Raw genomic sequence first — 26,810 nt, forward strand, 5'->3', positions numbered from 1 at the left:
CTTGGTGGTCTTCTGTCGCTTTCACTTAGCGTTGAGGTGTTAATGGCTGCACAGCATCGTAGGTGTTAGTTGTTAGCTGATTCCTGCATGTCCAGAGGATTAACACTTTTGAATGAATATAAAAGCTCAGGGCTGTGTGACGGGACAATGACCTTGGCTAAATGGTGTTTTTTGTTTTTTTTGTTTTGTGTTTGCGGTCTCTGATGTGTTCTGGTGATCAGAGGGCTCATTGGGATGCCTGGTGTGGTCAGGGGTCATCAAAGGGCAGCTGTCTGCTATAAAGGGGCCTGTCTGCTGTTCTGTCCGCACATCACTTCACCCTTAGACCAGCTGAGGAAAGGAAGGAAGGAAGAAGACCTTAACCTCTTGCAGTGTCACTCTAAAATGGTTTTCTATGTGCTTTTTTTGTCCTGTTTTGGCCTGGTCTTGTCTACGCAGAGGCCCGAGTCTCACGCGAGGCCGGCGGCGAGCAGCGCAGCGCTGGCGAATGTTTCCCTTCGCCCTCGCGGCCGCTTCCCTCCGTACATGATGCAACTGTATCGCTCGTTCAGGGCGGCCGACGTCGACTCCGGTGGCAGTCGGCCCGCACGAGAATCCGACTCTATCCTCAGTCTCGTGGCGAAAGGTGAGTCAACTGTGACAGCAGGAATCGTATTGTATTTGCTCCTAGTTTCTCCTGCAGATCTCCGACTGCTGTTATCTATGATCTGACCCTCCCTTTTTTACAGCCCAGCAAAGTGTCAAAATGCTTATTCCACTTTAAAGGCTTTGTCCGTTTTATGTGTGAGGGTGTGTATATTAGCCCTCAGACGGCCTTGCACAGGGGGGTTCAATACACATCCTGTCCTGTTCAGCCTCCCACTTCACCTCCGGGTTTTGACATTTGTCCAAGAATCTGCTTATCCGCTCACCAAGCCCGCCTCTGCTATTGAAAGCCGTTTTTCGAATTTGTTCGATATTCTTGTTCATCAACTTTATTTTTTATCTTTGTACGGCACTTTTGTTTTCAGTTGTGGTTGTATTTAACGTGCTTTATAAACCAAATTGAGTGGAGTTGAGAGCTTAAGGTCCGTGCAGTGTACTAGTACGCTCTTTGTCCTCACTAGTAAGACATTGCAGCGCACTTGTGGAACGGCTAGGGCGCACGAGTTGAATAACTGTCTTACTAGTAAAAAACTTTCAACTACTGTATGACATTTCTGCAAGCTAGTAGGACAACTATATGTTAATATTGAAGCAAAATTGTGCACTAGTTGACATCTGTATGCTATCAGTGGCCTGCTACTAAGCGCTATGTTAACTAGTAGAATTTTAAAATGTCCCCCGTAGTACTAGTAGCATGCGGTTTTTGAACAAGTGTGCAGTTTTGCCTCACTGGTAACGTAGTTGTCCTACTAGTGGGGACAAGGAGTGTACTAGTACAAGGAGCAGTCAAAAAGTAAAGACCCCAATTTAATTGAACCTACTAATAATAGATTGTTGTTAAAATTTTCACTGTTTTTAATTTAGAGGTTTATTTAAAAAATGTTTTGTTGAAGCATGTCCTCCTCCTGTCAGCCATTTTGGAAATGAGCTCATTATTGGATGGCCGTCAGAAGAAGAGAGCTGTGATTGAATTTCTTGCTTTGCAAGGGGAACAATTCAATTAGTATGTTAAATGAAATTGGGCTCATCACTGCCCCTCACAAATGGACCTTGAGATTGATATCAATGGTGTCGAATAAATGCTTGCCATGCTCTGCTCTCCATTGATATCTTGACTCCTTTTTTTTTTTCCAGGGTTCCATCAAGTGGGCGACAGACGGACGGTTACATTTGACATGTCGTCCATTTCCGCCAGCGACAGAGTCCAGCGAGCAGAGCTCCGCATCCGGCTGCCGGGCCAGAATTCCCACAAGCGGACCGCTGTGGATTTGTATCACTCCCGACACTGCGAGCGCGAGGAGGGCCCGTCGTGCCAGGACGAGCGTCTTCTCCTGGGCAGCGTCAGCGCGTCAGCCAGCAAGTCTTCATGGAAGCTTTTTAACGTGACCGCTCTTTTGAGGTACTGGCTCTACCAAGGAGACGGAGTGTCGGGTCAGGAGGCCTCAGGAGAGCCTGAACCCGAGTTCGGGAGCGGTTCTGCGGATTATGGGGCGATACCCAGCAAGGTCATCTTCAAGAATCCAGGAAGGCAAAGTCGTCCGACCGCTATTCGGGCAATAATGGTGATATTCTTTAAACACGAGCTCCCTCGGGAGGCTCACTCAGCGTACAGCCTCATACACACGGTGGAAAACTCCAAGTACGCCGGCATGGAGCGAAGCGGTGTCGAGGGCCAAAGTCGGCGCCACAAAAGGAACAGGATGGAGAGGGCGATGATGGCGGCCGGCCCCGCGCCCACCGCCGCACCGGACGGCGCGCAGGGGCCCCGCTGTCGCAAAGTGGACATGTGGGTGGACTTCGACCTCATCGGCTGGGACGAGTGGATTGTGCATCCGAAACGCTTCAACGCTTATCGCTGCGAGGGGGAGTGTCCCACACCGTTGGACGATTCCTTCAACCCAACCAACCACGCGTACATGCAAGTAAGACGATTTGATTGGTTCAACACAATCGCAAGGACGGCTGATGCCGACGAGGTTTTCTCTCATTTTGTTGTTGTTGTTGCAGAGCCTTTTGAAGTACCACCACCCAGAGCGGGTGAGCTGCCCGTCCTGTGTGCCGACGCGCCTCGGCCCCCTGTCCATGTTGTATTACGAGAACGACGACTTGACCCTGCGCCATCACGAGGACATGATCGTTGAAGAGTGCGGCTGTCACTGAGCGGCCCGATGGCGGCGTTCTGTCGCAACGCGCGCACGCTACAATGAGGCATTTATCATCCATATAGGCTGCTACACAAGATTCTGTCTTTAGTATGGAAATGTTTATCTATTTATACATTATACTGTATATTTTGTACATAAAATATCTCAAATTTATTAAACCTATATTTTCACGTGAGTATTGTGCTTTATTAAACAGGGTTCCTGCACAATTATGGAAATGTATCAGGGGAGGGTTTCAAAACAGCATTTCAAGACAGGGTTAGGGTTTCAAAAGAGGGTTAAGTTTTCCAAAGTATGGTTTCAAGAGAGGGTTAGGGTTTCAACCCAGGGTTTCAAAAAGGGTTAGAGTTTCAAATTAGGGTTTCAAAACAGGATTAGGGTTTCAAAACCGAATTAGGGTTTAAATTATGATTTCAAAATGGGGTTAGGATTTCAAAGTAGGGTTTCAAAACAGGGTTAGTTTCAAATTAGGGCTTCAAAACTGGGTTAGGGTTTCAAATTAGGGTTTCAAAACAGGGTCAGGGTTTCAAATTAGGGCTTCAAAACAGGTTACGGTTTCAAATCAGGTTTTCAAAACAGTAAGTTTCAAATTAGGGTATCAAAAAGGGATATGGTTTCAAAGTAGAGTTTTTTTCAAGACAGGGTGAGCATGATGATGAGTCAGCTAAACCAGAAGGCCGTCTGTCTGTTTGTCCCGCTAGCCGTCAGGTGCGGATTGGACAGTTTGACGTGATCACTTCCAGTCCGGCCTGTCCTTCCTCCACAGTAGCCTCCAGACGCTCGCACTCGCCCCGCCACCCCCGCATTGGCCCGTTGCCCTCTGTTTGTTTGGCCTCGACCCTCGCGTTGTCACCTCTGCTTCCTGACCCCCCCCCCCCCCCCCCCCCACACACACAAAATACACAAGTGCTACTGCTTTTTTTCTTTTCTTTCTTCCCTCATTGATCCATTGCAGCCAGCATGTGTGATCACAATCAACAAAAGAGGCCAGAGAGGCCTACTAATAACCGAGGATGACGACGTGAGCCCAACGTACAATTCACCGGAGGATGAAGATATGGATCGGGATCTCTGAGCAGGTTAAGCCAGACCGGCTCGCTGTGTATTGCATATAATATTCTGAGTAAGTCTAGAAAGAATGTGGAGTCCATGTCAGTCGTAGGAGTTGCCCACTTGCATATTGACCCTTCTTTTCCTCGCAGGCTGCTGACTGAGCTTATCAGCTGGTGGCGAGCTCTTAGAGGAATTCTGCTGATATGACTTGTGTGCAGGAGACCTCGCAGTCTCCGAAACGCAGCTCAAGTTAAAAAAAAACACTTCTCCACACAGTGAGGAAAAAAGAGACAAACTGAGTTAGCACTGAATAATCTCATTTAAGCAAGCAAATGTACAACCCCAATTCCAATGAAGTTGGGACGTTGTGTTAAACATAAATTAAAACAGAATACAATGATTTGCAAATCATGTTCAACCTATCTTTAATTGAATACACTACAAAGACATTTAATGTTCAAATTGATAAAAGTTATTGTTGTTAGCAAATAATCATTAACTTAGAATTTTATGGCTGTAACACGTTCCAAAAAAGATGGGACAGGGTCATGTTTACCACTGTTTTAAGTCACCTTTTCTTTGAACAACATTCAATAAACGTTTGGGAACTGAGGACACAAATTGTTGAAGCTTTGTAGGTGGAATTCTTTCCCATTCTCGCTTGATGTACAGCTTCAGCTGTTCAGCAGTCCGGGGTCTCCGTTGTCGTATTTTACGCTTCATAATGCGCCACACATTTTCAATGGGAGACAGGTCTGGACTGCAGGCAGGCCAGTCTCGTACCCGCACTCTTTTACTACGAAGCCACACTGTTGTAACACGTGCAGAATGTGGTTTGGCATTGTCTTGCTGAAATAAGCAGGGGCGTCCAGGAAAAAGACGTCGCTTGGATGGCAGCATATGTTTCTCCAAAACCTGTATGTACCTTTCAGCATTAATGGTGCCTTCACAGATGTGTAAGTTACCCATGCCATTGGCACTAACACAGCCCCATACCGTCACAGATGCTGGCTTTTGAACTTTGCGTCCATAACAGTCCGGATGGTTCTTTTCCTCTTTGGCCCGGAGAACACGACGTCCACAATTTCCAAAAACAATTTGAAATGTGGACTCGTCGGGCCACAGAACACTTTTCATCAGTCCATCTTGGATGAGCTCAGGCCCAGATAAGTTTCTGGGTGTTGTTGATAAATGGCTTTTGCTTTGCATAGTAGAGTTTCAAGTTGCACTTACGGATGTAGCGCCGAACTGTATTTACTGACATTGGTTTTCTGAAGTGTTGATGTCGGTTTTTGATGCAGTGCCGCCTGAGGGATCGAAGGTCACGGGCATTCAATGTTGGTTTTCGGCCTTGCCGCTTCCATGCGGTGATTTCTCCAGATTCTCTGAACCTTTTGATGATATTATGCACCGTAGATGATGAAATCCCTAAATTCCTTGCAATTGTACGTTGAGGAACATTGTCCTCAAACTGTTCGACTATCTTCTCACGCACTTGTTGACAAAGAGGTGAACCTCGCCCCATCTTTGCTTGCGAATGACTGAGCAATTCAGGGAAGCTCCTTTTCTACCCAATCATGGCACCCACCTGTTCCCAATTAGCCTGTTCACCTGTGGGGTCTTCCAAACAGGTGTTTGATGAGCATTCCTCAACTTTCTCACTCTTTTTTTGTCACCTGTCCCAGCTTTTTTGGAACGTGTTGCAGCCATAAAATTATAAGTTAATGATTATTTGCTCAAAACAATAACGTTCAGCAGTTTGAACATCAAATATCTCATCTCGTAGTGTATTCAATTAAATATAGGTTGAACACGATTTGCAAATCATTGTATTCTGTTTTTATTGATGTTTAACACAACGTCCCAACTTCATTGGAATTGGGGTTGTATATTTGTTACGCCACTGAATGTGTATTGGGACCAATTGAAGTGGAAGAAACAACCACAAAGCAGATGACTGGAAAATCACAAGCACACCCAGATGCACGACGCGCACACACACAAGTGTTGAATTCAATTGTAATTTCTTTAATGTTGTCACTCAAACACTGACAGATCAGATTCAAAATGGCACTCTTTGGGAAATGAACTTGTTTTTAAGTCCCAACGACAGTAACTTGGACATTTCAAGGCAACATCTGGAAATAATTGCATATTGTGGGGAAAAATTATAAAGGAAATGGTCCCTTTAATTCTGATTGTCTCATAGCTTACAATAGACCAACAGGCTTGTTGGTAAGTGTACATTTTCAACTTGAAGCCATACTTGTTTTGAGCCTTAAGGTAGGTATGGTTTCAATCACAAATTTGTTCTGGGTGCAAAAAAAATAAAGAAAAATAATGAGACAGAAAAGTTGACTCCTTCGTGGCACAGCCGTTTGGACAAGATGGTTGCCCTGAGCCTCTTTTCACAGCATCTTGTTGGTATGTTTCACACGACAGGCCACTCAGATGTCCATTTCAAACTGTGCATCATCACCTTAAAAAGACACAAACAAACACATTGTTTGCATTTCTGCATGACCAGGAAAGAATGTCATTAAGTTACACTGCTAAAATGTTGAATGTGTGTGTTAAACGTTTGCAGTCCTCACGCAAGCATCGAAGGACAACCTCTGCACGTTTTTATTGTGTGTGCGCGATTTAGCTATTTTTGCAAAAGGGATTTAAAAATATGGATCAGCTTCAACCAGGAGTGTTATGGAAAGAAGAACACAAAGAGAAAGCACACTGGAAGGAACAACAAGTGACAGGCTCACATCCAAAACAGTAGGACTGCAGCATCACCACATTTTGTCAGCTTTTTCTCTTTTTTTTTTACATTTTCATGTAAACAGTTGTTTATTATGGCTATACAGGGGTTCTCGATTTAAGATGGGTTTTGTTCTTGCCGCAGCTACGTAACCCAGATTTATACAAGTATAAATACAGTCCAAACTGACCTACAGTCATGAAAAAAAAAATAAATAAATTATTAGACCACTTTGTTTCTTCAGTTTCTTGTTCAATTTTAACACCTGGTACAACTTAAGGGACATCTGTTTGGACAAATATAATGATGACAACAAAACAAGCTCATAAGAGTTTCATTTAAGATCTTGCCATTCTCCGTGTTTTTCTTCACAATAACCAAAATGACTGGGAATAAATACAATTAAGCTTAAGCATGTCAAATCGGACGTCAAGTCTTATGTATCAGCTGCATTTTTGTCAAATTCATTGTATTCTTCAGGTAAATAACACCTTTAGTAGTAACAGGCATGAATATGAATAAGAAACTAAAGAAACATGGGTGGTCTAATCTTTTTATACACAACTGTGTTAACACAGTAGTAATCCTATTTACAGTACATATTTTGGATTAAAAGCACTTTTTTTGAAATTTTGGAACAGATTTGAACAAGAAACATGGAAGTTGACACACCCACCTGAATTGCTTTCACGGGCCACAAAAATGATGCGGCGGGCCGGATCTGGCCCCCAGGCCTCGGGTTTGACACCCGTGACTTCATATTTTACGATAGCAACGTGTATGTTCAACCTCACGGGTTCCGCTGTTCCCAAGTATCGTTTTTCCTTGACTGACTTATGAAAATGTGCATTCAACAAACGATACAGTAAGTATCTTTGAATGTTTGGTTTGCTCGTACGAAGGTTCTGTTAAATCGCAGCTGGCCGTTGTCTCGAACCTACCAGTAGTGTTGCAAGCCGCCGCTCCGCTGCTGTTCAGTAACTCGCCATCGCTGGCCTTCTTCTCGTTGGCTCCTGCGGAGGGAGGACTTGTCACACCAGGAATGTCTGGAAGACCTTGTGGAGGGGTCTTGGCCAGAGGAGAGGTGCGACACCCCAGCAGGAATTTTCGGTCATAGATAATCCTGGTACCTTAAGTGCGGAAAGACAAATATGCAATTAAAAACTATGAATTAAAAAAAGAAAGCACTTTTTAATGCATGCTCCGGAAACATAAGGTCTGTTTTCATCCATCCATCCATCCATTTTCTATTCCGCTTTTTCCCGTTCACTGGAATCCATCCCAGCTGACAAATGCCACAGACGGCAGCCTGGACTGCTTGCCAGTCAATCAAACGGCAAAAACAGACAAGGGTTCGCACTCCCACGATCGCACCGTCGCTGAGTGGGAGCTCAACCCGCGCTGCCTGCACCCAAGTCGGTTAAGTGTGTCACGACACCAAAAAGTGACTCACAAAACCTGTTTTCATCTACAAAAACACATCGCGGCTGAAGGGAGCGCAAAGCAAAAAAAGTAACAAAATGTAGCTGAGGAGCATTTTTTAAAAACATTTTTCAAAACTTATTTTTTTACATCAGAAAATATTACACATTCTATCTGAGCTATAAATAAAAGGCTAGCAATGACACTGATGAATACAAATTCATTTGACATCTTAAATATTTAAAGAATGAAATAAATAAATAGAAACATGATAGAAACTTTATTCATCTGACACCGGAGGGTGATAAAATATGTATTTGACAAGGCTCACATTAAATTTTACCTCAAATAAAATACAAAAAAAAATAAAAATTTCACCAAATTAAAGGAAAAATAAACCACACACATTTATACTTAAAATAAAACGACCAGCAGCAATTCATTTTCGGTTTACTGAATTTGAAATTGCTCTACTGTTGAGTCCTGTGATTGAAGTTGGAATGAATCATTTTTTTCCTAAGCATTTTTCTGACTGATGGGAGGAGAGGGCTCCTCTGACTGCTCGTACAGATCGGACAGCAGATTTTGTGGCGAACCAACTCGCTTGATGTGATATTGTGAAACCACAACATACACTTTTTGCAGCTGTATCAGGTATACTATATATTGATAACATCTCTATACAGGACTGTATGTTAATATCGACACTGGAGCCTTGGGAGTCAAACGGCCTTGGAAGTCTCTAAAGTTGTGATGTCAGTGTAACACGCATCAATTAAATGTTCAATTGATTTGATAGATAAAGAAAGAGGCAGCACTGTAGACTAGCGGTTAGCGCCTTACAGTTTTGAGGGTCGGGGTTCGAATACCTGCTCGGGCCTTTCTGTGTGGCGTTTGCAAACACGCTTGATAGCTTCATTGAAAACTTTAAAATATTTCAGTAGGCTTGTGACCAGTCCATGGTGTACCTCGCCTCACGCCAAAAGTCAGCTGGAAAAGGTCACTCGAGTCGTGACCCTAATGAGGATAGCGGTGTAGGAAAATGGATTGAACAAATAAAAACAAACAAACAAACACTAAATAACCTTTACAAAATGATCTATCAAGTTTCTTCAAGGCGAAGATTTAAAATTCTTGGAGTGAGTTAAATACAACCAAGAAACGGGGAAATGTTTGTTGGGAAGTCGATAATGTTTGTTCAGATATCAAGAATTTTCCAAATAAAAAAAAAAGACGTGCAATAATGACTAATTGATAATTATTTTACGGAAGACACTCGATGAGCATTCCTAAGGATAACTCAATGAGCGGAAGTAACGTCACACCAACTAACCAACTAACTAACTAACCCACCCACCACAGTATAATTTTCACATTACTTGCATGCAGTACTAAAAACTTACTGATTTTTGTTACTACTGCCGTCCGATTTTTTTTGTTCTTGGACTGCTGCTCTTTCTACTTGAAGAGTGTACGAGCAGAAGAGAACTTAATTGGGCTTTTTTTTTTTTTTTTTTAACCAAAACGTCGCTCTCTTCAAGCTTAGCATTCATTAGCCTAGCTTGCGACAGGAGGCGCAGTAAAACACGCCGCATTCATTCTGTAACATGACACAAATGTCCCACAAATGACCGAGGTGCTGGTGAATAATACATGTACGTACCACCGGGCGTGGTGCTGAAGAAGGTGCCCCCGGGAGTGGTGGAGTAATCTTGGGGCATGTGCTCGGCGTCGTGGATGGCCACCGTCCTGCTCGACGGGATGGCCGTAGCGTTGCTCGTCTGGCAGTCGGTGGTGGACATGTTCTCCAAATAACACGTTTGAAAACAACGGGGGGGGGGATAGAGCTAACTAAACTCAACTCAAAAAAAAAAAAAAAAAAAAAAAAATCTGCTTTAGCTCAAGTGCACCAGGACAATCGGGCTTCCACCACCAGTTTTTTCCACCCCTGTTTTGCAAATAAATACCTGCTATCCTTAAGTGCAAAAATTTGGGATGGGTATGAAGAAAATGTCACAATTCAGCATGCACCCACACATACACGGGTGTTCAGGTTCTTTGTTTAAAAAAAAAAAAAAAAAAAAAAAAAAGAAAAGCAAACCATGAGGAAGAGACACCAGACAGGCTTCGGAACTTCCACCAGTAGAGGACACGGCGAGTGTACGCCGCCTCCAAGTGGACATCAGCGTGTACTGCACCGGGCTGGAAACCAAGCAACCTTCAGGGACAGCATTCATTCCAATGAGTGAGTACCTCTCTCATATATACATACACACTAGTACTGAAATGCTCTCATGCAAACACTGAAATGCTGTCACACACAACACATTTTTTTTCACTCACACGCACAACTGAATTTTGTTGTTGTTGTTCACGTCCACTAGTGAAACACACACACACACACACACACACACTCATTACTGTAGTGCTCTCACATGTAACTGCATATTTTTCCACTGAAAATCACGCACACACACCACTGGAACACTCTCATATCCATAACTGAAAATGCATCGATTGTCTTTTTTTAGTGTAGAACTGCAGAAAACTACATTATTATGAGTGATTGTTACATTTTCACATATTTAATGTATGTGTCTCATCAGAAAGAAAGCACGCAAACACATTGCATTTCTTTATTAATTTTGTAAATGTTGAGCTGGTGTACAGAGTAGGTTGTCAACAGATGTTCTTGGATTTGATTGGATTGAAAGATATATATATTTTTTGTACATGTCGACTTAAAATTCATGTTCAAGTCCCCATAAAAATAATAAAAAAATGCAAACAAAACAAGTTCAAATACCCGCCAGACCCTTATTCATCCTCAGGTGTAGGCATTACCCAGAAGTCAACAGTCTCTTTGTAGCTACATCTGTAGGTTTGATGCTAAAAGTACATCCATAACATAACTAGAATCCCAGTTGACACGTAAGGGTGCATAGCATTCTAAGTAAATATATATATATTCTCATATATATTCATTTTATATATATCCTTTTATGTTAAAAACATTTTCTGTGCATGTGTGCATTTGCATTCCTTAGTATTGAGTAATATGCTATTGCGTTAATATCCATCCATTCTAAAAGGAATATACAGTACATGTCTTCCCTAATTTTTGCAATGGAAATATTTTTGCATGAATCGGTGCATGGCGTCACTTCAGTAGTCTCTTGATCAGTAATAAAGGATCCCTCTGCGTGCACATAAAAACAATCCTCCACATTCAACGTGTCACCATGTGGAAGCCTTTGAAAGAATATATCGTACAGTATTGGGTAAGGCGTGGGGGAGTGGATTGGGGTGGACTGCGTTGAGGGAAAATACTTTTCATCGTCTAACAATATTGGAGCCAGCAAGATACTCTGTTGCACCATCTATTGTCTTCTTAATAGATCCCCAACCACCACCCAAACCCTGACATCAGTAGCAGCCCCTGCTTCAAAATCCCAAAGCCCTTATGAGCAGAACATAAGGAGGAGTACAGCATTACACTTTTTCTTGGGCTCATTGATGTATTGAAACGCATCAAATAGAAAATATAATATGGAGGGATGTGAAAAAACAAACCACAGCAACAACAAAAAAAAGACGTTTGTGGCTTCATTCCAATTATGTTTGCAATGAGGGTGATGATCAACAGCAAATACAGAGTGTACACTATACTTTCATCGACTATAGTATAGCGTAACATTAACATTAACACATACCAATTACAGCATTTCCAAGAATTTACATTCATCTGTGGCTGCTAAAAAACAAACACATAGAGTAATAGATCCATGTTTATTGCAACTTTTTGTGTGATGAGTATTTGGTAGTAAAAAGAACTAGATTTAAAAAAAAAAAAAAAAAAAAGAAAAGGATTGCAAGTTGTCAAATGATATGAGATTGCACATTTACCGAGGTAAATCAATCTTTAAACTTGGGGTCTATCTTTTACTGTGACTAACAAAATAAACAGTGAGCACTATAACAGTAATATAAAATAAACAGCCTCTTTCAATGACTTTGAACATAGTTTTGAAAGAGGCAAAGTGATCACATGTGCAATTCTAATGTACTGACATCATTTCTGAATGGAGTAAAGCTGCGACGAACCAAACCGAAGGCCCAACCGTGACCCCCGGAATCCTCTCTCCATGCCCTTTTATTAGCGCACTTATTGCTTCCTCTCAGCACCAGACACGACAACAACTAAACACGCTCGAGCGAGCGAGGGCGGGCTCACAGTCGCGGGTGGGTCTCTCTTCACAGTGATCGCTGGCCGACTCTGCTACACGTCCACGGGTGGCCAAGGAGACAAACACGAGAGCTCAACACAACCACGACCCTTGCCAACACAGGTGACATACGATTAGCTTCATGGATGGGGGTGACATTGGAGGCTATTAGGGGGCTTGGGGTGGTGGTGGTGTTGGTGGTCGGTGTGTGTGTGTGTGTGTGTGTGTGTGTGTGGGGAGGGGGGGGGGGCAGGACTGCTACATTGTTTCAGGTCATAATGGGAAGCACAAGTTGCATTCTGGCTCATACTGATGAACACAAACCTCACGAGGACAAGAAAAATGGGACTTAACTTCTCCAGGTTACCTGCCACCGACGATGTCTTATTGCGGGAAGGTCGCACCCGTGTGCACCCTCCTTCACGTCCAAACACACCAAATACGTGACTGACAACATGTCTAACGCTCTACATGGCAAATTAGAGGCTTGGGGGGTGCACATGGAAAGCATGGGAAAGGTTAGGTCACATTTGTATGTTGCTGTCCACACAAAGATATATATAATAGTATAAGTTCAAATTGAACGGGAGAAGAGGGACAAATACCATAGCAGCATCAGTAGGATCTTAACAACAATGGAACACTGCAGTTTAGTGCATACCATAATATGTACAAGACACATAAATGCTCAGGTAATGGTTGTAGTACTGTCAGGTTCCAATTTGTAGTGATGCTTTTTGCTGGAGGAGAGGTCATAGGTCGCCTCCACATGGAACGCTACCGTAGCTGTTTTTGCTCCCATTTTGCGGAACAAAGTATCCTGGTTTTAGAAAATGTCTCCCAAATGGATCACACAAAGCCCACATTGCATGCCTGTATCCACACAGCCAAATCACCCCCCCCCCCCCCCCCCCCACCCCCTCGCACCCCCCGCACCCACAACAACCTTCGGTATTTCGAGTTAAAGACAGGCCATGCGGTGGCAGTCGCTCATGCTGACATAGACAACAGGAAGCATGTTTTGGGTGCTACTTTTTTTTGTGTCTCTTTTTATAGGAAATCATGCTTCTAGTTTAGTAGTTGATCATTTGTCCTTGTTGGGTTTTATTTTTCATAAAAAAACAAAGGTTGTTAAAAACTACAATTATCCTTCCCATATGTGCGCCAGCAGTGCCTTGGTGCCATTCATTTTGTTTTCGTTTGTTTGCGAGTGTTCTTCCATTTGTGTCCGCTGCTGCCGGTCATGTGTCCATGTAGGAGGTTTTTGGGGATGGGCTGGACTCCTGCAGAGAACTCTGAGGAGAAAGGAACACATGCTCATTTAGAACAATCACCATTTTCCAGCGAACCACATCAATAAACCACTATTGACCGTACCAATGGCTATTTGGCATGCAAGCTATGGTAGCTGAGCATCAAAGTGATCCTTTAGGGTCCACAACATGAACCAGCGCTATTCACGGCGGATAGGTTTACACCATACAACAGTGCCTTGAGCTATGAGCTTAGTGTGCTCTGTGACCACATTTGTAACTCAAAATACTTGTATTTCAAATCATCTGTCCCCACTGAAGGGAAAAGGAATGCCATTAATCTGTACCAGCCACCCCGATAAAATTAAGCAAAAATGTTTGTAATGTGTTTTTAAATCAGGAAAATAGCACTCTATCATATTGTTCTTTCCAAAAACACAAAAATAATGTAATTTAATAGAATTTAAAGAAATAATGAGCTTGTGCGTCATGATTAATTTATTGCTGCTCCTTCTTGTGTGCATGACTTGATGCACCATTTGTGTTCAAATGTCCACAAACATGGTTTACAGTCAGTCTTTTTTTTTCTTCCAATTATTCCAAGAAAATTCATTCCAATTGAAGATCTCTGGTCAACTGTTTACATACGACGTGATCCGGTTCCGATCGGGTGTCTACGTGTGCACTACAATTAGTCGAAACACCCGTGTGACATCGTCATCGTCACGCCATTTATCAAGATGGAAGTCCGTCGTTTATTTAGCACAGTAGTTGGGATCGTTTTTACACTTTTTATTAAAACAACAGCTTTATAAAAATAAGTTACAAGTGGTTTGGTTGGTTCGGTCTGATTGGAAGGCGCCAAATTTATGTGCAAAAAAAGATGACATCACCGCACATTTACGTCAAGACAAGAGCACCGTTCCGACTGACAGTTTCGATGATTTAAATGAATTTTTTCACTTTGGTTTGGCAAAGGAATATTCCACCCCTGTGAATCCGAATGAAATTCCTTTTGGATTCACCCTGTTTATTCCGATTGAGGTGTTTATTTGGAGCATTTTCATTCGGTTTGGGCTTCTAAACCGATTCTAATCAGAATACAAGGCTCCATGTAAACCCCCCTACAGATGCTATTCCATGGACAGTCTCTTGCATTTTCTATTGTATGTTAGCATTAAGCTAAGTGGACTTCCCTAAGGCAAAGCAATATGGTTGTCGGGTCACTCGTATCTCAAGGCACCACTGTACTGTAATTTCCTATAGATGCCACAAGATGTCGAGAAATGACTACTTTTGTCAAAATGGAACTCCCCATCTTCCTTCAACAGTGCCTTGGCACCAAGGTGCCACCAGATGGTGCCAAAGCAATTACAATATTGCTTTGGCCTGAGCACAAAAACAGTGAAGAGGTGAGTTTCTCAGGAAATACCCAACGAAAGGTTAAAAAATAAATAAATCTGCGAATAGGCGGGGGTTCACTGTATGGGTATTTTTATGAACTTAAATATTTTGACCACATTTGACGTCTAAGTGTCTTCCAACTTCCCAGCACCAATGCATTGGCTAGACCGTAAACGACATGTAGCAAGCATAAAGTGGGTGTAGAGGTTGTTTAACATTCAGCTGTCATTGAAATGCCAACAATCTGAGGAATGCAATGGCCCCACTGTCGGAAAGGGCAAGTACCACACGCATATGCATGCACACAAACATACGCACAGATGCGGGACAGGTGTACACGGGCATGGTCGCTTTGACCTTGACCGCAACCTCCTTTCTTTTTCTCATCTGATCACAACACGCATGAAAAACGAAACATTAGCCTTGATGTGAGTATGCCGATGAACAGCAGCTATTCTACACTAATTTGATTAAAGCTCACAGTATGGTACATCCAATGGCATGTGTGTATAAAGTGCTGTGCTAAAACCACCAGGCTAGCACTAGGTTTGTTGACATAATAAAAGAGGAAACAACAGGACAGATCGAAGTATTAGGACATATTATGCATTTATAGAATATAGAATATTACTAATATTAATATTATACTCAAACACATTGCACATCACCTAAAATAATATTTCAGGTTAAATTAGTCATCCTTCAAATTGTCTGTGCCAGCATTACATTGCAGTAGGATTAGTGGTGAAGTTAAAGGTACATTTAGTGGCATTTAATCCACAGAGGAGCGTGGATTAAATGGTCTCGCCCAGCACACGTCATAACGAGGCGCACTGTGGGTGAGTCCCGTACCTGCGGCAAAGCAGCGCTCAGCCTGCCTCACTGCTTAACTCTCCGCAGACTGGCACATTTCACTATCTGAGCACCTTTCTTCACAGTATCCACAGTTTCGGGCTACAGTCGCAGGAAGAGATGGGATGACAGGGGCGGAACGAAAGGTGGGAGGGAATATTAGTGAGGGGAAAAGTTGAGGGAAACGAGGAAGGCAAGAGAAGAGGATGGACAGAATAAAAAAGGAATCAGAAGTGAGGAAAGAGGGAAACAAGGGGGCAAGAAAGAAATGATTTTCATATATAGATATATATATATAAATATAATAAACAGTCAGGCAGAGACAGAAGTGATGGCTGGCAGCTGAAGATAAGAACCATGTACACTACGCGGACTGTCGAGATGAAGGGTGGGGTGACAGAGCACGCAGTCTCAGTTCAAGTATCGCAGACTTGAATGAGGCCACGTTCATGAATGATTCATGAACATACAGGACAAACGTGAGGTAGGTGCAGTTTAGTGATTGTTACAGCAGGTGGAAACTTTAATAGAGTGACTGGCAACTTGTGAGCATTAAAGGTGGAGTAATGACAGCGGCTAAGCACTTTTGTTTCACTCGGGTACATGCAGAGATCAAAGTGGAACCTTCGAAGTTGAACGTGTGCGAAAATAAAAGTGGTGCGAAGAGCAAAATGTTTGAAGAAAAGCTTCAAAAGTCAAACAAAAATGACGGCCCTATTTTAGTGACTGGTGTAAATGAGGCATGGCAGGTGGTGCAACTGTGTGCCAGAGGTGGGTTAGATATATTGGTAATTTCGTAGACCAGCGCAACCCGGCTGCGCCACAGTGGGTGTGTCTACAGCCGATTTTGCCCTGCGCCAATCAAAGCGGCTCCTCTCACCCCCTTTAAATGTGGCGTAATGACGACGGAGACATCTGTGCGGAAGAGGACGGTGTCTAATCGCAGCGATCTGTGCGTGACTGGAGCGTTGTCAGTGCTCTTGGCCGCTGCGGTAACAGACAACGTGAGCGGGTACCCTCATTAAATACACAATGAGCTGGTGATGACAGCTGGTGACTTAAATATGTCCGCGGACCTCAGTATCTGTCTGCCTGTGTTTTCCGATCGAAGTTTGAGCGGCACATAAACCAGCATCACAGGACGGATTGTGTTCAACTTTGGAGGGTCCACAATATTTGGTAGGAGGTTCATCACACTTATCCAACACACATCACACTCTTCTTCTTTACAATTATGCTCATCATCAGCATCATAGTGAAGCTCATGCATGTTAAGCTCCTTGGTGACCTTGACAAGACCGTGATTTAGAAGCCCACTCAAGCCTCACCAAGATACATGATGTCAAAATCGAAAAGCGCCACATCAGATGATGGCATCATCTGATTGGATTGAGTCCATCTGGGCTAAAGGGAGGGGAGTGCTGACAGAACTGGCTGCGGATCAGAAGCCCACCTTGCTGCTTTCCTGGCCCAGGATGGCGTAGCTCATGAACTGCTCGGCGTCCACCTCCAGCTCGTTGGCGTCCTGCAGGGAACCGTCCACGCTCACGTCCTGAACGCCGTCCTCGCCCTTTCCTCTGCGCACAACCTTTCGCACAGTCTGACACACACAGTGGTGGAGTTGCGATTGGCAGCAGATATTGTCACCATTTAATTTTCATCACAGCGTAAAGATGCCGCGTTTCGACGGACTCCCTTAATCCGCAACAAAGCAACCATCAAAATACTTTATTTATTGGTTGCTCAGTAAGCGCTAGACACAATAACAAAGAACAGTGACAAGTGTCTGACCTTTTTAGTGATGATGTTTCCATGCTCGTCGGTAAACTGCTCCTCGCTGACCTGTTCCCCGGGAAGATCTTCAGCTTCATCCCCCTGCGGACAGCGACGTTATCAACATACTGTAACACACCTGGAGGGCATTCGGTAGAGGAAAATATTCAGGAAAATCATTGCACTCTGAAAGTGTTGGCCGGTGTCTGTTTTACCTTAAAGTATCTATTTTCAAATACACTACTTATGATGAACTGCTTGTATCTTATGAGAAAAGCAACTAAACCATTGCCATGGCAACTCGTGATCATCTACTTTAACGGAGGCACAACCCGATGTTACTGTTCGGACTTGTGTGCAATAATCTAACTAACCTCGCTTCTAGCTAAAATATGTGGCATAATAGTTGCATAAAACAATCTGGTTAAATACGGAAATGTAACGAATCAGGCTTTTCAATGAGGACGACTCAGTGATAAAAATGTTGAAGCTTCAACAATCATGACGTAAAGACATTTTTGTTCACGTTGAGATCTCAGAGGACAAGCATTAGCTTAAAAGTCAATTTAACTTTACGAATGAAAAACCTAAAGAGCTCTTTCCGACAGAAAGCCCAACATTCCATCTAAGGTGTCCTGTCCTGGCTTCCTGTGGTACCTTGAGGATGACTCTCCTGCGGACCACCTTGGTGGTGACATTCTCCTCTTCGTCAGCCACGCCCTCCACCTCGCCCAGCTCGCGGTCGAGCTGGGCGTGGACGAAGGCGAGCAGCGAGCGCACCGAGCCGCTGGCGATGTGCAGCACGTTCTGACAGCTGATGACCAGAAAGGCCAGCAGCACCAAGCTGAAGAGGAGCTCGGTCACCAGGGCCCACATCGCCCCGCTTGGATCGGCCGCAGAGCCACGCAGCCCCTTGACATGCACGCCGTATGGAGCGACGCCTTGCCCCTAAAAAACCGAGACCGGCGACAGCTGCGGGCCCCAGCCTGCCTTCACGGGTCTCACTTTTGCTCTTTCGTTCCTAGACTTCCATACAGCGGGGCAGTGGGCCCTTTTCCCTCAGGCCTCGATTCCTTCCCACTGGTGGATCAGGCGCACCCTGTCAATGACTTTGGGGGTGTTTCTACACCCGCCTCTCTGTCCCTTTTGACCACGTGATCTGTGGGCTTTAAATACCTCGGGATACTTCAGTGACACTGGGCAACCACACGCTGCCATTCCTGATGTTGTCATTACTTTTAGCACAAACTGGGTCTCGTAAGGATTAACGCACTACAAGCCCACTAAAATATCACCATAAAGGCGCAGATACAAATACACCGTATATAATAAACTCCGTAAGACTTTGAAATGAGACAAAACAGTCACCACTTGATAAAGTGTCAAGCGCACAAAGAGCAGTGGAGCCCAGGAAGCAAACGTCTATTTGTGCTTTCACACTTCCACAGTTGAGATTGTCCTTTACAGCGTGATATCATGAAAGTCAACACGTGGGAAGGACCTGGGCGGGGAGTGTGTAACATGAGGAGGACAGTGAGAATTCTTGCTATATTTGGCCCCACACGCTGTTTGTGCCCATCTTCGGCCCGAGGCTGCGTGTGTGTCTTTGCTTTATGCATATTTTTGATACAGTGTGAGGAATCTGATGCTTCTTAGTTAGACTAAATGAAGGAATACCGAGAAAGCACACCAACTATTAGTTCAATGACTACATTTGACAGCACTGTCTCACTTCAATAGTTGTGTGTAGATAGAAATGTCTTGTTGACAGATTTATACAAAGATTGCAAAGATCATAATGATCAGTTTCAGTTTTTATTGTCAGCGGTATTCATTTTTTAGCTCTTTAATATTACCACAAGACATATATCAGGCAATATGAGAGTTTATGTCTTGATCACTGTTTTGAAGTTAGGAGAATTACAACAAAGAACAATGCACCTTGCAGTTCTGGTGCAGAACCCGATAGAGGTATGAAATGGGGAAGGGGTCTTCACTTTTCACCGTTACTGTTTGCTCGCAGTAAGGCTCAACGTATGCTCACCTGTCCTTTGAAGTGCACATCATCCCAGCCCCTCAGCTCCGGGGCCCTGCACGGGAAGTCTAAACCCTTCTCAAACGGCCGGGTTCCCCGGAAGTGCCCCCGTAAAATCTCAGAGTGGCCCATGTCCCTCACGGGCTGCAGCAAAGCCTCCTGAGACAAATGGGACTGGTCCCCGTCCATGGAGTTGCAGCACGACGAGATCACGGTGTCGATGACCTGTCGAGTTTTTGCCTGGTTGGCCACCCAGGCCTTCGCGTCCGTGACTGGCATCCACCCCGGGCCTGTCTGGTCCTGCAGGTAGGAAATGAATGAGCCGCCTCCACTACCACTTCCACCATTAGACGACCTGAAAGGAGAGAGCACATATTCAAGGACGATGGCAACCAAAGTACAATTCTGAGGCTAAACACTTCAAGGAGATCTTTTCAAATGTCATTTCTCTCAATGCACGCCAGGGAGGTCTTGAATAGATTTTTGCATGCATTAGAGAACCTCTCTGATAGTTGTAATGAACATGCCTTAGCAATAGGGGGGCTGTAACATCTAACTTTATGGGCAATTATAGAAACCGCATGAAACAATAGAAATTCGCAGAACATGGCATCGATCTGAGGGTCTTGTGAAATGTAACCCTAAATATCAGGCTTAATTACGAAGTTAACAAAATAGCAACCAGACAAAAGAGAAAAAAAGAGTAAACTTTGTTCAAGGTAAAACCAAGGGCAAAATGTAACAAAAAAATAGCATAACTAAAATAAATGCGTGTGCAGTATTTAGCACGTCTGCCTCACAGTTCTATGGTTTGGGGCTCGAAACTAAACGCTAGCCCGTTCTCCTCGTGCTCGCGTAGGTTTTCTCCAGGTACTCTGGCTTCCTCCCATATTCCAAAAGCATGCTTTTTAGGTTAGCTGAATAGTCTAAATGGTCCTTAGGTGTGAATGTGAGCGTGAATACTTGTCTACACGTGCCCTGCAATTTATTGGCGCCCATCCCAGGGTGTATGCTGCCTCTTGCCCAAAGTCAGCTGGGTTAGCTCTAGCTCGCCCGCAACACTAATAGAGCTAACGCTATAGAAAATATTTGCTTTTTAAACCAGCCCACTGTTTAGGTTTGTTTGCGTTCGTTTGAATGAGCCCTGAGGTACAATGGCCCCCACCTGCCAAGCTGTGCGTGAATTGTATTCTGACACACTGATTGTTTTGCTGGCGTGACGGGCGGAGGAGGGCGGGGTCAAACTCACCTGTCACCATTCCGATCTGCAACACAGGTGAGACCAGGTGACTCACTGAGTCGGGCATACACCCTTTGCTGTCCTGCAACAAGAGAAAGCCCTTCCTCTGAGTCCAGAGTCCCCCCTCCTCCTCCTCCTCCTGCTCCTCCTCCTCCGTTGCCACCAGTTGTGCTAGTGACGGCCGATAACTCCGAACTGGCCTCTGACCCCTGACCATTGTTCACTCCGTTAAGACTGATACCGGCGATGGTCCCGCCGAGCGAGGCCGGCGTGGCGGTGCTGAGCGAGTCGACGCCCATCTCCGAATCGTCTTCGGGCAGTTCGATCGAGCCGCTCAGCACGGCGCCCCCTCCGCCGGCGGCCCTGGCCCAACTGGCCGGCCGACCCAGACTCCCGAAGGGCAACCCGAGCAGGCCCTCGGAGTCGTCGGCATTACTGCACTCCAGCGAGGAATCCTCTAAGGGCACCAGGGAGGGGGTGTTACCAGAGGGCCACACCTGCACCTCGGACATCTCCATGAGGGTGTCCTCTTCTGTGGTGGCAATGGGCGCGCAGTCCAGGCTGGAGACCTCCTGCCAGTAGGGCTCCGCGCCCAGCGGCGAGGGCAGGCTGTACTGCATCGAGGCTGGGGACAGAAGCTCATCCTGCGCCAGCCCATAACCTGGAGCGACACACAGAGAAGCATACTGACACTCCCCCACCCCACCTCGCTCCCCACCTCGCAACCGCAGCACCGGGAGCCTGGGAGGGGGAGAGTGCCCCTTTGCCCAGGAGCTGGGCAAACTGGGGAGGGGTAGAGGAGGCTGAAGGGGAAACAAATGGAAAAGGAGTAGGAAGGCAATTCAGGAACGAGCCAAGACAATCAGAAAGGAAATAAAGTGCAAAGTGCTGAGGAAATAAGAGCAGGGATTTCTAGAAAATGGGGGGTGGGGGGTGGGGGCAGGCATTCGTAGCAGCAGCAGACACATATGGACCAATAAGGTCAGACTGAGGCCCACTCGAGACTGATGCTGCTCTGCTGGCTGCCACCTGCAGGGAGACCACAGCAGTTACAGCCCCCGAATCGAGCCGATTGGCCCGTCCGACATGCCGTCATCGACCCGCTCTCGACGTGTCCCTCTCATCCATCTCCATCTCCATCACACTTCTGCATGCCTTACACCCACTCAAAGATAACAGGCAGGTTAATATTGCTGTCAGGCTGGAAAGCATGCATGCAGGCGATCTCAATCACACACACACACACACACACACACACACACACACTTTGGGGTCTCAAAGTCTTTGATTCAATCAAAATGAGAGCGCTAGAAACATTTAAGCTTCAAGGTACACGAGAGTTGGAAGGTTGGCGTTCCTTCTGTTGTGACAGACGATATTCAGTATTTAAATCAGTAGTTAAATCACATGAGTGGAATGGCTGTGGACTCAGGTCACTCCCACATCTGTGATAAATATACTGTACACAGACAGGCAGGCCCGCTGTATTGAAGCACGGTAGCAGAGCATGAGTTTTTTTGGGTCGTTTCCCCCCAAAATAAGACTAGAACTGCTTTTGGCTCAAAACGCAAGACGGTGAAATAGGAGGAATATGCGAGCATGTGCTCATGCGCAGCAGAAAGAGAGCAAGAGGACACCGAGGTGTCAGCGTTTCATTCACTTCATACTTGAGCAGTGCTGAGAGTGCAGTGGACATCTGAGACAACTCGCGACCTCAACCACCTCGCGACCTACGTGCTACGCTAACTCGCAGACTCCAAACTGCTGCACTACGATCACAGACACAAATACCTATTGCTCGTTACATCCAGTCTAAAAATGCCAAACTCGTTGTAAAGGGCCACAGACCATTGACATGTTTTGCTACATTTGACTTCATACAGTGTATTGCAGTGATTACAAATATATTGGGAATGTAATTACTATCCTTCCCTATGCTAGTTTCCAGTAAAAACGGACCTAAAGTCATAGTTACGACACTGATCTACTTACAAATAGCAAATGAGCAGTTCATTTCTGCTCCAGAAAACTGTGATACTAAGTAACTGCATGTATCACAACCTGTTCTGCATGGAAATTGCTATAAAGATGTCACTCTATCGTGGCTGTGTCAACAATGCATAAAAGATTTGTCGCATAGCTACGAGATTTGAACATAATGCTAAACACACTTACTGAGGTCATCAGCCTTATTGTTTTGTTTTTCCCAGCAGTCTGCAATGCAGCGTAACAAATTAGTTATCAAGCTTCCTCTCTTCCTGGTAGGAAATCAACAAATGTTGAAAAAACAAAAAGAGACGCAAAACAGGCGGCGTGACCGTGTGATCAATTCAATAAAATGAATTAACACAACGAAGCATTGAAAATGATGTGAAATTTACATTACTGTGCAAAAGTCTTCGCTAACTTTCTTGTTTTACTTTGATAAAAGGAAAGCTACAGTTAGCAGGATTACTTACTTAAAAAAAGATTGCCACAAAAGATTGTAGTAAGGTGTATGGTGCAGGGTCAAGGAAATACATTCTGGTGCGGCTCTACATTAAGGCTTGTCCAAACGTCTTCCTTCAAAGGCCGCGTACAGAAAAATCTAAGGACGCAAGGATCAGTTTTATATTCTTCAAATTTCATTTATTGTCTAGCTATTTTTGAAAAAAACTCCACATGCAAGCTTCCTGTTAAAAGTGCTTGACCAAAGAATTTGGGATTTTATATATATATATATATATATAAAATGTAGTGTTGCGGGCTGTGTCAAGTACTCATTTTAGTATATGGCGCGGGCCATTAAAAAATGGACAGAGGACCGCAAATGGCCCCTGGGCTGTCGTTTGGACACCCCTAGAGGTTGGAGACAGAAAATGTATTTGAAGCCATTGAACTTCGATGATATAGGAACAGTTCATCCCCAACTGGTCCCAGAATCCGAATGGCACATCCCTCTATTTGTCACCCTTCGTGAAACCAGAAGTACAAGCTGCGAATCAACAAACAAACACATTTGTGTTGGTCGTGGCAGGGCTCTGTCGTCTACTACATTCTAGTTACGATATATACTGTAGATAGGCTCATTGCAGAATTGCTAAAACAACAGAGCTAATCGTGGGCTTTTTGCACAGTACTGTAAACACATGTAACTAATACAGAAACAAAGTAGTGAAAACTGCACACTTATAGGAGGACATCAAGCAGCATCATGTTGAGCCAAACAGATTAAAATATTTCAAGTGGGGAAAGCGGAGGTGTGAGAGGAGGTGCAACATGAAATTGATACAAATACAGTCGAACACTTTGATTGTTTACACAAACAACTGTTTGAATGAACACCGTTGACAGAGAATCAATCACAAAAGCACAACATTCGTACATGAACGGAGCGGACTCCGATCATCGTCTCCAAAAAAGGTTCGGCACCTTTTTCACTCCCCCGTATGACGACCGCCGAGGACGAAAAGGAACATTCGTAGTAGGCTTTTCCATGCGAAGGTTCCGGCGGCATGCGGTTTCAGTGCATTGTTTGGGAGCCTAACTCCAACGAGCTCATTGTACTGCATTAGCAGGGGCGGGCATGCACACGTAAGGCAAGCAGGGCAAGGGAAGGACATTGTGGGGGAAGAGAAAATAGAAAAGACACAGATGCAAAGTAGGGGAGAGAGCGAGGGTCACCTCCCCTCTCCCAGGAGGTGCTGAGTGCACAGCCTGTGTGAGGTGAATCATTCACAGACAAACGTGGGAGTTTCAAAAAGAAAAAAATATCACAAAAGAAAAATGCACAAAGACGTCGCAAGTAAATCAAAGAAAAAATATGGGTCAGAGGTCAGCATGAGGTCGGCATGAGGTCAGAGTTCGGAGAGGAGTGAGGAGGAGCAGGAAGAGTAAGGCTGCAAATGATGCGTCCACAGAAACAGAGAAGGACAGATTCACAGGGAATGACAACAGGGCTCCCAAAATGACATTCAGGGCACCAACAGCATTATTTGCCCTGAAGAAACTCAAAGTGGCCTTCATGCAACTTCACGCACGTTCATACAAATACAATCGAAAGGTCTCTCCGGACGGGGGTTTTATTCTCTCTCTGTATAGTTCCAACTGTCTTAACTGTAAATGATCTAGGCAGGAATATAATCGGACAAAATGTAAAGCAAGCACCATAACTTGGATTTACTTTTCTTGAGCTAAATCCTTTTTTATAAAAATATACTGTAATAATTAGTCACGTTTTTTTTTTTTTTTTTTTTACAAAGAAGGTATTCTACTGCGCACCCTTATCTCCCAACACCAAATTTTTGTGGGAAATTTTTTTTTTAAGTGCAACAAGTCCCTGATTTGTCATCCTTGTTTGTGTTCCTGTTTTTTTACACAACTTTCTGATGTATACGAATGTTTACTTTTATGTTGGAAGACACGGTCCAGATTTTTATTATTTTTTTTTTTTGCAGTTTCTTACAAAAGGATTGTGAGAGCACATTCAAAAAAAAAAAAAAGCACCCATAGCGCATTATATCCATCAAGTTAATAAATAGTTGAATTTATACACTCAACTTAATTTGTTTTAAAAATACATTTAAGATTGTTTTAAAATATACTAATTTCTATTGCATTAAAAAAACAACAGCGCTGGAAATGCCTTTGGGAGGCAGGTAGCACAAGACAAGACAGCAATCAGTATCACATTTGATGTGATCCAAATGATTTCTTCCTTTCGTTGGCTCTGATTTCTTTGCACGGTTACATCTTGTTGCGTAGTCTCCAGTTTTCACAGAATTGCCCTGCCGACTGCCTGTCGGATGTCGAATACAGACATGAGTGGCCAACTTTCCACTCGTGAAAATGGAGCCAATAAGATGTAAGGCGTGTGTGAAAGAAACCACAAGAAAAAGAAGTAAAGGACTGTCTACAGACGCTTGGTAGACAGGCAGCACTTATGATCTATGTATTAGTCTCTACATGTATAACAATGTGCTGCTCTATGTTGCGCGAATATCACGGCGGCGGATGCTTGCAACTCTGAAGGACAAATAAAACAAATATTCAGAACAGTAGGTGGATCCAAGATGAGATCCAATACATGAGCTACTTTTGAAAATGATACCTTTACAAGGATAATATTGCACTGACAGAGAGGTATACATTCGACAATATTTAGGTTTCGGTTTCCTTCCTTTCCAACATATAAACAGCTATCAGTGTAATGCAGATCAGTTCTGCACCATTGCAAACCCCAACCTCAAAATCTAAAACACCGGTACTAAAGATATTGTTCAATTCTATACTCACAGTGTCAATCAAAACTGAGCATTATCATCTTTGCCGATACAACTCTTTGTATCTCTGTAACTCTTGATTTCGTATTTGATCTCCTTGGATTGTGACGCTGTACCCAATGAGTCTAAATACTGTCTAATATAATCTAGTGGAAGGCATTAAACGGCTTGTACTGCAGTAGGAGTGTCCTGAGTCCATGAGCATTTGGCTGGGGTTACTTCCTGCAAAGGTCTCAAGGCAGCATTCATATTCATTAGATGAGTAGGGACACAATACAGCGAGAGGGGGAATTCGGAGAGGTCTTCAGAGGATGTTCGGGAGGCACGAAAGATTTTACACGGTCAAATTCGGGGTAGAGAGCTCACCATTGGTCATAGCAGGAGAGAGGTGTTCTCTTTCGTTCTGCCGCCTGCCGAGTTCACGGGAGCCTTGTCTGCTAGGCTGCGCTGGTTGGCCCTCCAGCATGGTGACGATGTCCACGCGGTCAATGCTCTTCAGCGCCGCGTACAAGGTCTCCACTACAGGGGCGCACTCTGAGTCAGGACAACCGCTAGCTGGACCGGGAGTGGGACATGAGAGGAGCGATCTGCACTGACTTTTGGCTCTCTTGCCCTCGCGAGTTGCCCACAGGTTGAGGAGTGCAGAACTCTGCTCCAGCAGGGAGTTAGGATTCTCCACACGGATCTTATTGATGTCATCCACACTGAGCTGAAGCTCCCGAGCCAACT

General features: G+C 44.3%; 3 protein-coding genes across 16 annotated transcripts in view; 1 reads left to right on the forward strand and 2 right to left on the reverse strand.

Annotated features, from left to right (window-relative positions):
- The first annotated feature begins 143 nt into the window (after positions 1 to 143).
- Positions 144 to 2,981, forward strand: spaw (southpaw). The gene is made up of 3 exons (XM_061768430.1): positions 144 to 625; positions 1,780 to 2,567; positions 2,653 to 2,981. The coding sequence occupies exons 1-3, from the start codon at positions 235 to 237 to the stop codon at positions 2,803 to 2,805; spliced, it is 1,332 nt and encodes a 443-aa protein (XP_061624414.1). The 5' UTR covers positions 144 to 234; the 3' UTR covers positions 2,806 to 2,981.
- A 2,889-nt stretch (positions 2,982 to 5,870) lies between these two features.
- eif4ebp1 (eukaryotic translation initiation factor 4E binding protein 1) lies at positions 5,871 to 10,111 on the reverse strand. Its single transcript, XM_061768439.1, has 3 exons — positions 9,701 to 10,111; positions 7,557 to 7,745; positions 5,871 to 6,342 (listed from the first exon to the last, which is right to left on the reverse strand). Exons 1-3 carry the CDS (start codon positions 9,837 to 9,839, stop codon positions 6,311 to 6,313), a joined length of 360 nt encoding a protein of 119 aa, XP_061624423.1. The 5' UTR covers positions 9,840 to 10,111; the 3' UTR covers positions 5,871 to 6,310.
- Positions 10,112 to 13,347: 3,236 nt separating this feature from the next.
- ank1a (ankyrin 1, erythrocytic a) overlaps positions 13,348 to 26,810 on the reverse strand; it is a 67,580-nt gene continuing 54,117 nt past the window's right edge. For 5 of the 14 annotated variants that reach the window (XM_061768443.1, XM_061768445.1, XM_061768440.1 and 2 more), the window contains 7 exons: positions 26,448 to 26,810; positions 20,830 to 21,481; positions 19,590 to 19,935; positions 17,564 to 17,647; positions 17,226 to 17,372; positions 15,773 to 15,874; positions 13,348 to 13,558 (listed from right to left, as the gene is read on the reverse strand). In XM_061768443.1, the coding sequence (XP_061624427.1) occupies positions 15,800 to 15,874; positions 17,226 to 17,372; positions 17,564 to 17,647; positions 19,590 to 19,935; positions 20,830 to 21,481; positions 26,448 to 26,810 (1,667 nt within the window). In that variant the 3' untranslated portion in view covers positions 13,348 to 13,558; positions 15,773 to 15,799. Of the gene's footprint in view, positions 13,559 to 15,772; positions 15,875 to 17,225; positions 17,373 to 17,563; positions 17,648 to 18,202; positions 18,682 to 19,589; positions 19,936 to 20,829; positions 23,795 to 26,447 lie in introns of those variants that run through there. The other 9 variants (XM_061768446.1, XM_061768444.1, XM_061768450.1 and 6 more) reach the window with 8 other exon arrangements.

This window comes from Phyllopteryx taeniolatus, chromosome 3, assembly GCF_024500385.1.
Source record: "Phyllopteryx taeniolatus isolate TA_2022b chromosome 3, UOR_Ptae_1.2, whole genome shotgun sequence".
Lineage (NCBI taxonomy): Eukaryota > Metazoa > Chordata > Actinopteri > Syngnathiformes > Syngnathidae > Phyllopteryx > Phyllopteryx taeniolatus.

Bases quoted from the DNA above. Each gene is read 5' to 3' on its own strand.
- spaw (XM_061768430.1), top strand. From the start codon at position 235: ATGCCTGGTGTGGTCAGGGGTCATCAAAGGGCAGCTGTCTGCTATAAA. The intron at 626-1,779 runs GTGAGTCAACTG...TTTTTTTTCCAG, and splicing joins CCTCAGTCTCGTGGCGAAAG to GGTTCCATCAAGTGGGCGAC. The intron at 2,568-2,652 runs GTAAGACGATTT...TTGTTGTTGCAG, and splicing joins CCAACCACGCGTACATGCAA to AGCCTTTTGAAGTACCACCA.
- eif4ebp1 (XM_061768439.1), bottom strand. From the start codon at position 9,839: ATGTCCACCACCGACTGCCAGACGAGCAACGCTACGGCCATCCCGTCG. The intron at 7,746-9,700 runs GTACGTACATGT...TCCGCACTTAAG, and splicing joins CTTCAGCACCACGCCCGGTG to GTACCAGGATTATCTATGAC. The intron at 6,343-7,556 runs GTAGGTTCGAGA...TGTCTTTTTAAG, and splicing joins GGCGGCTTGCAACACTACTG to GTGATGATGCACAGTTTGAA.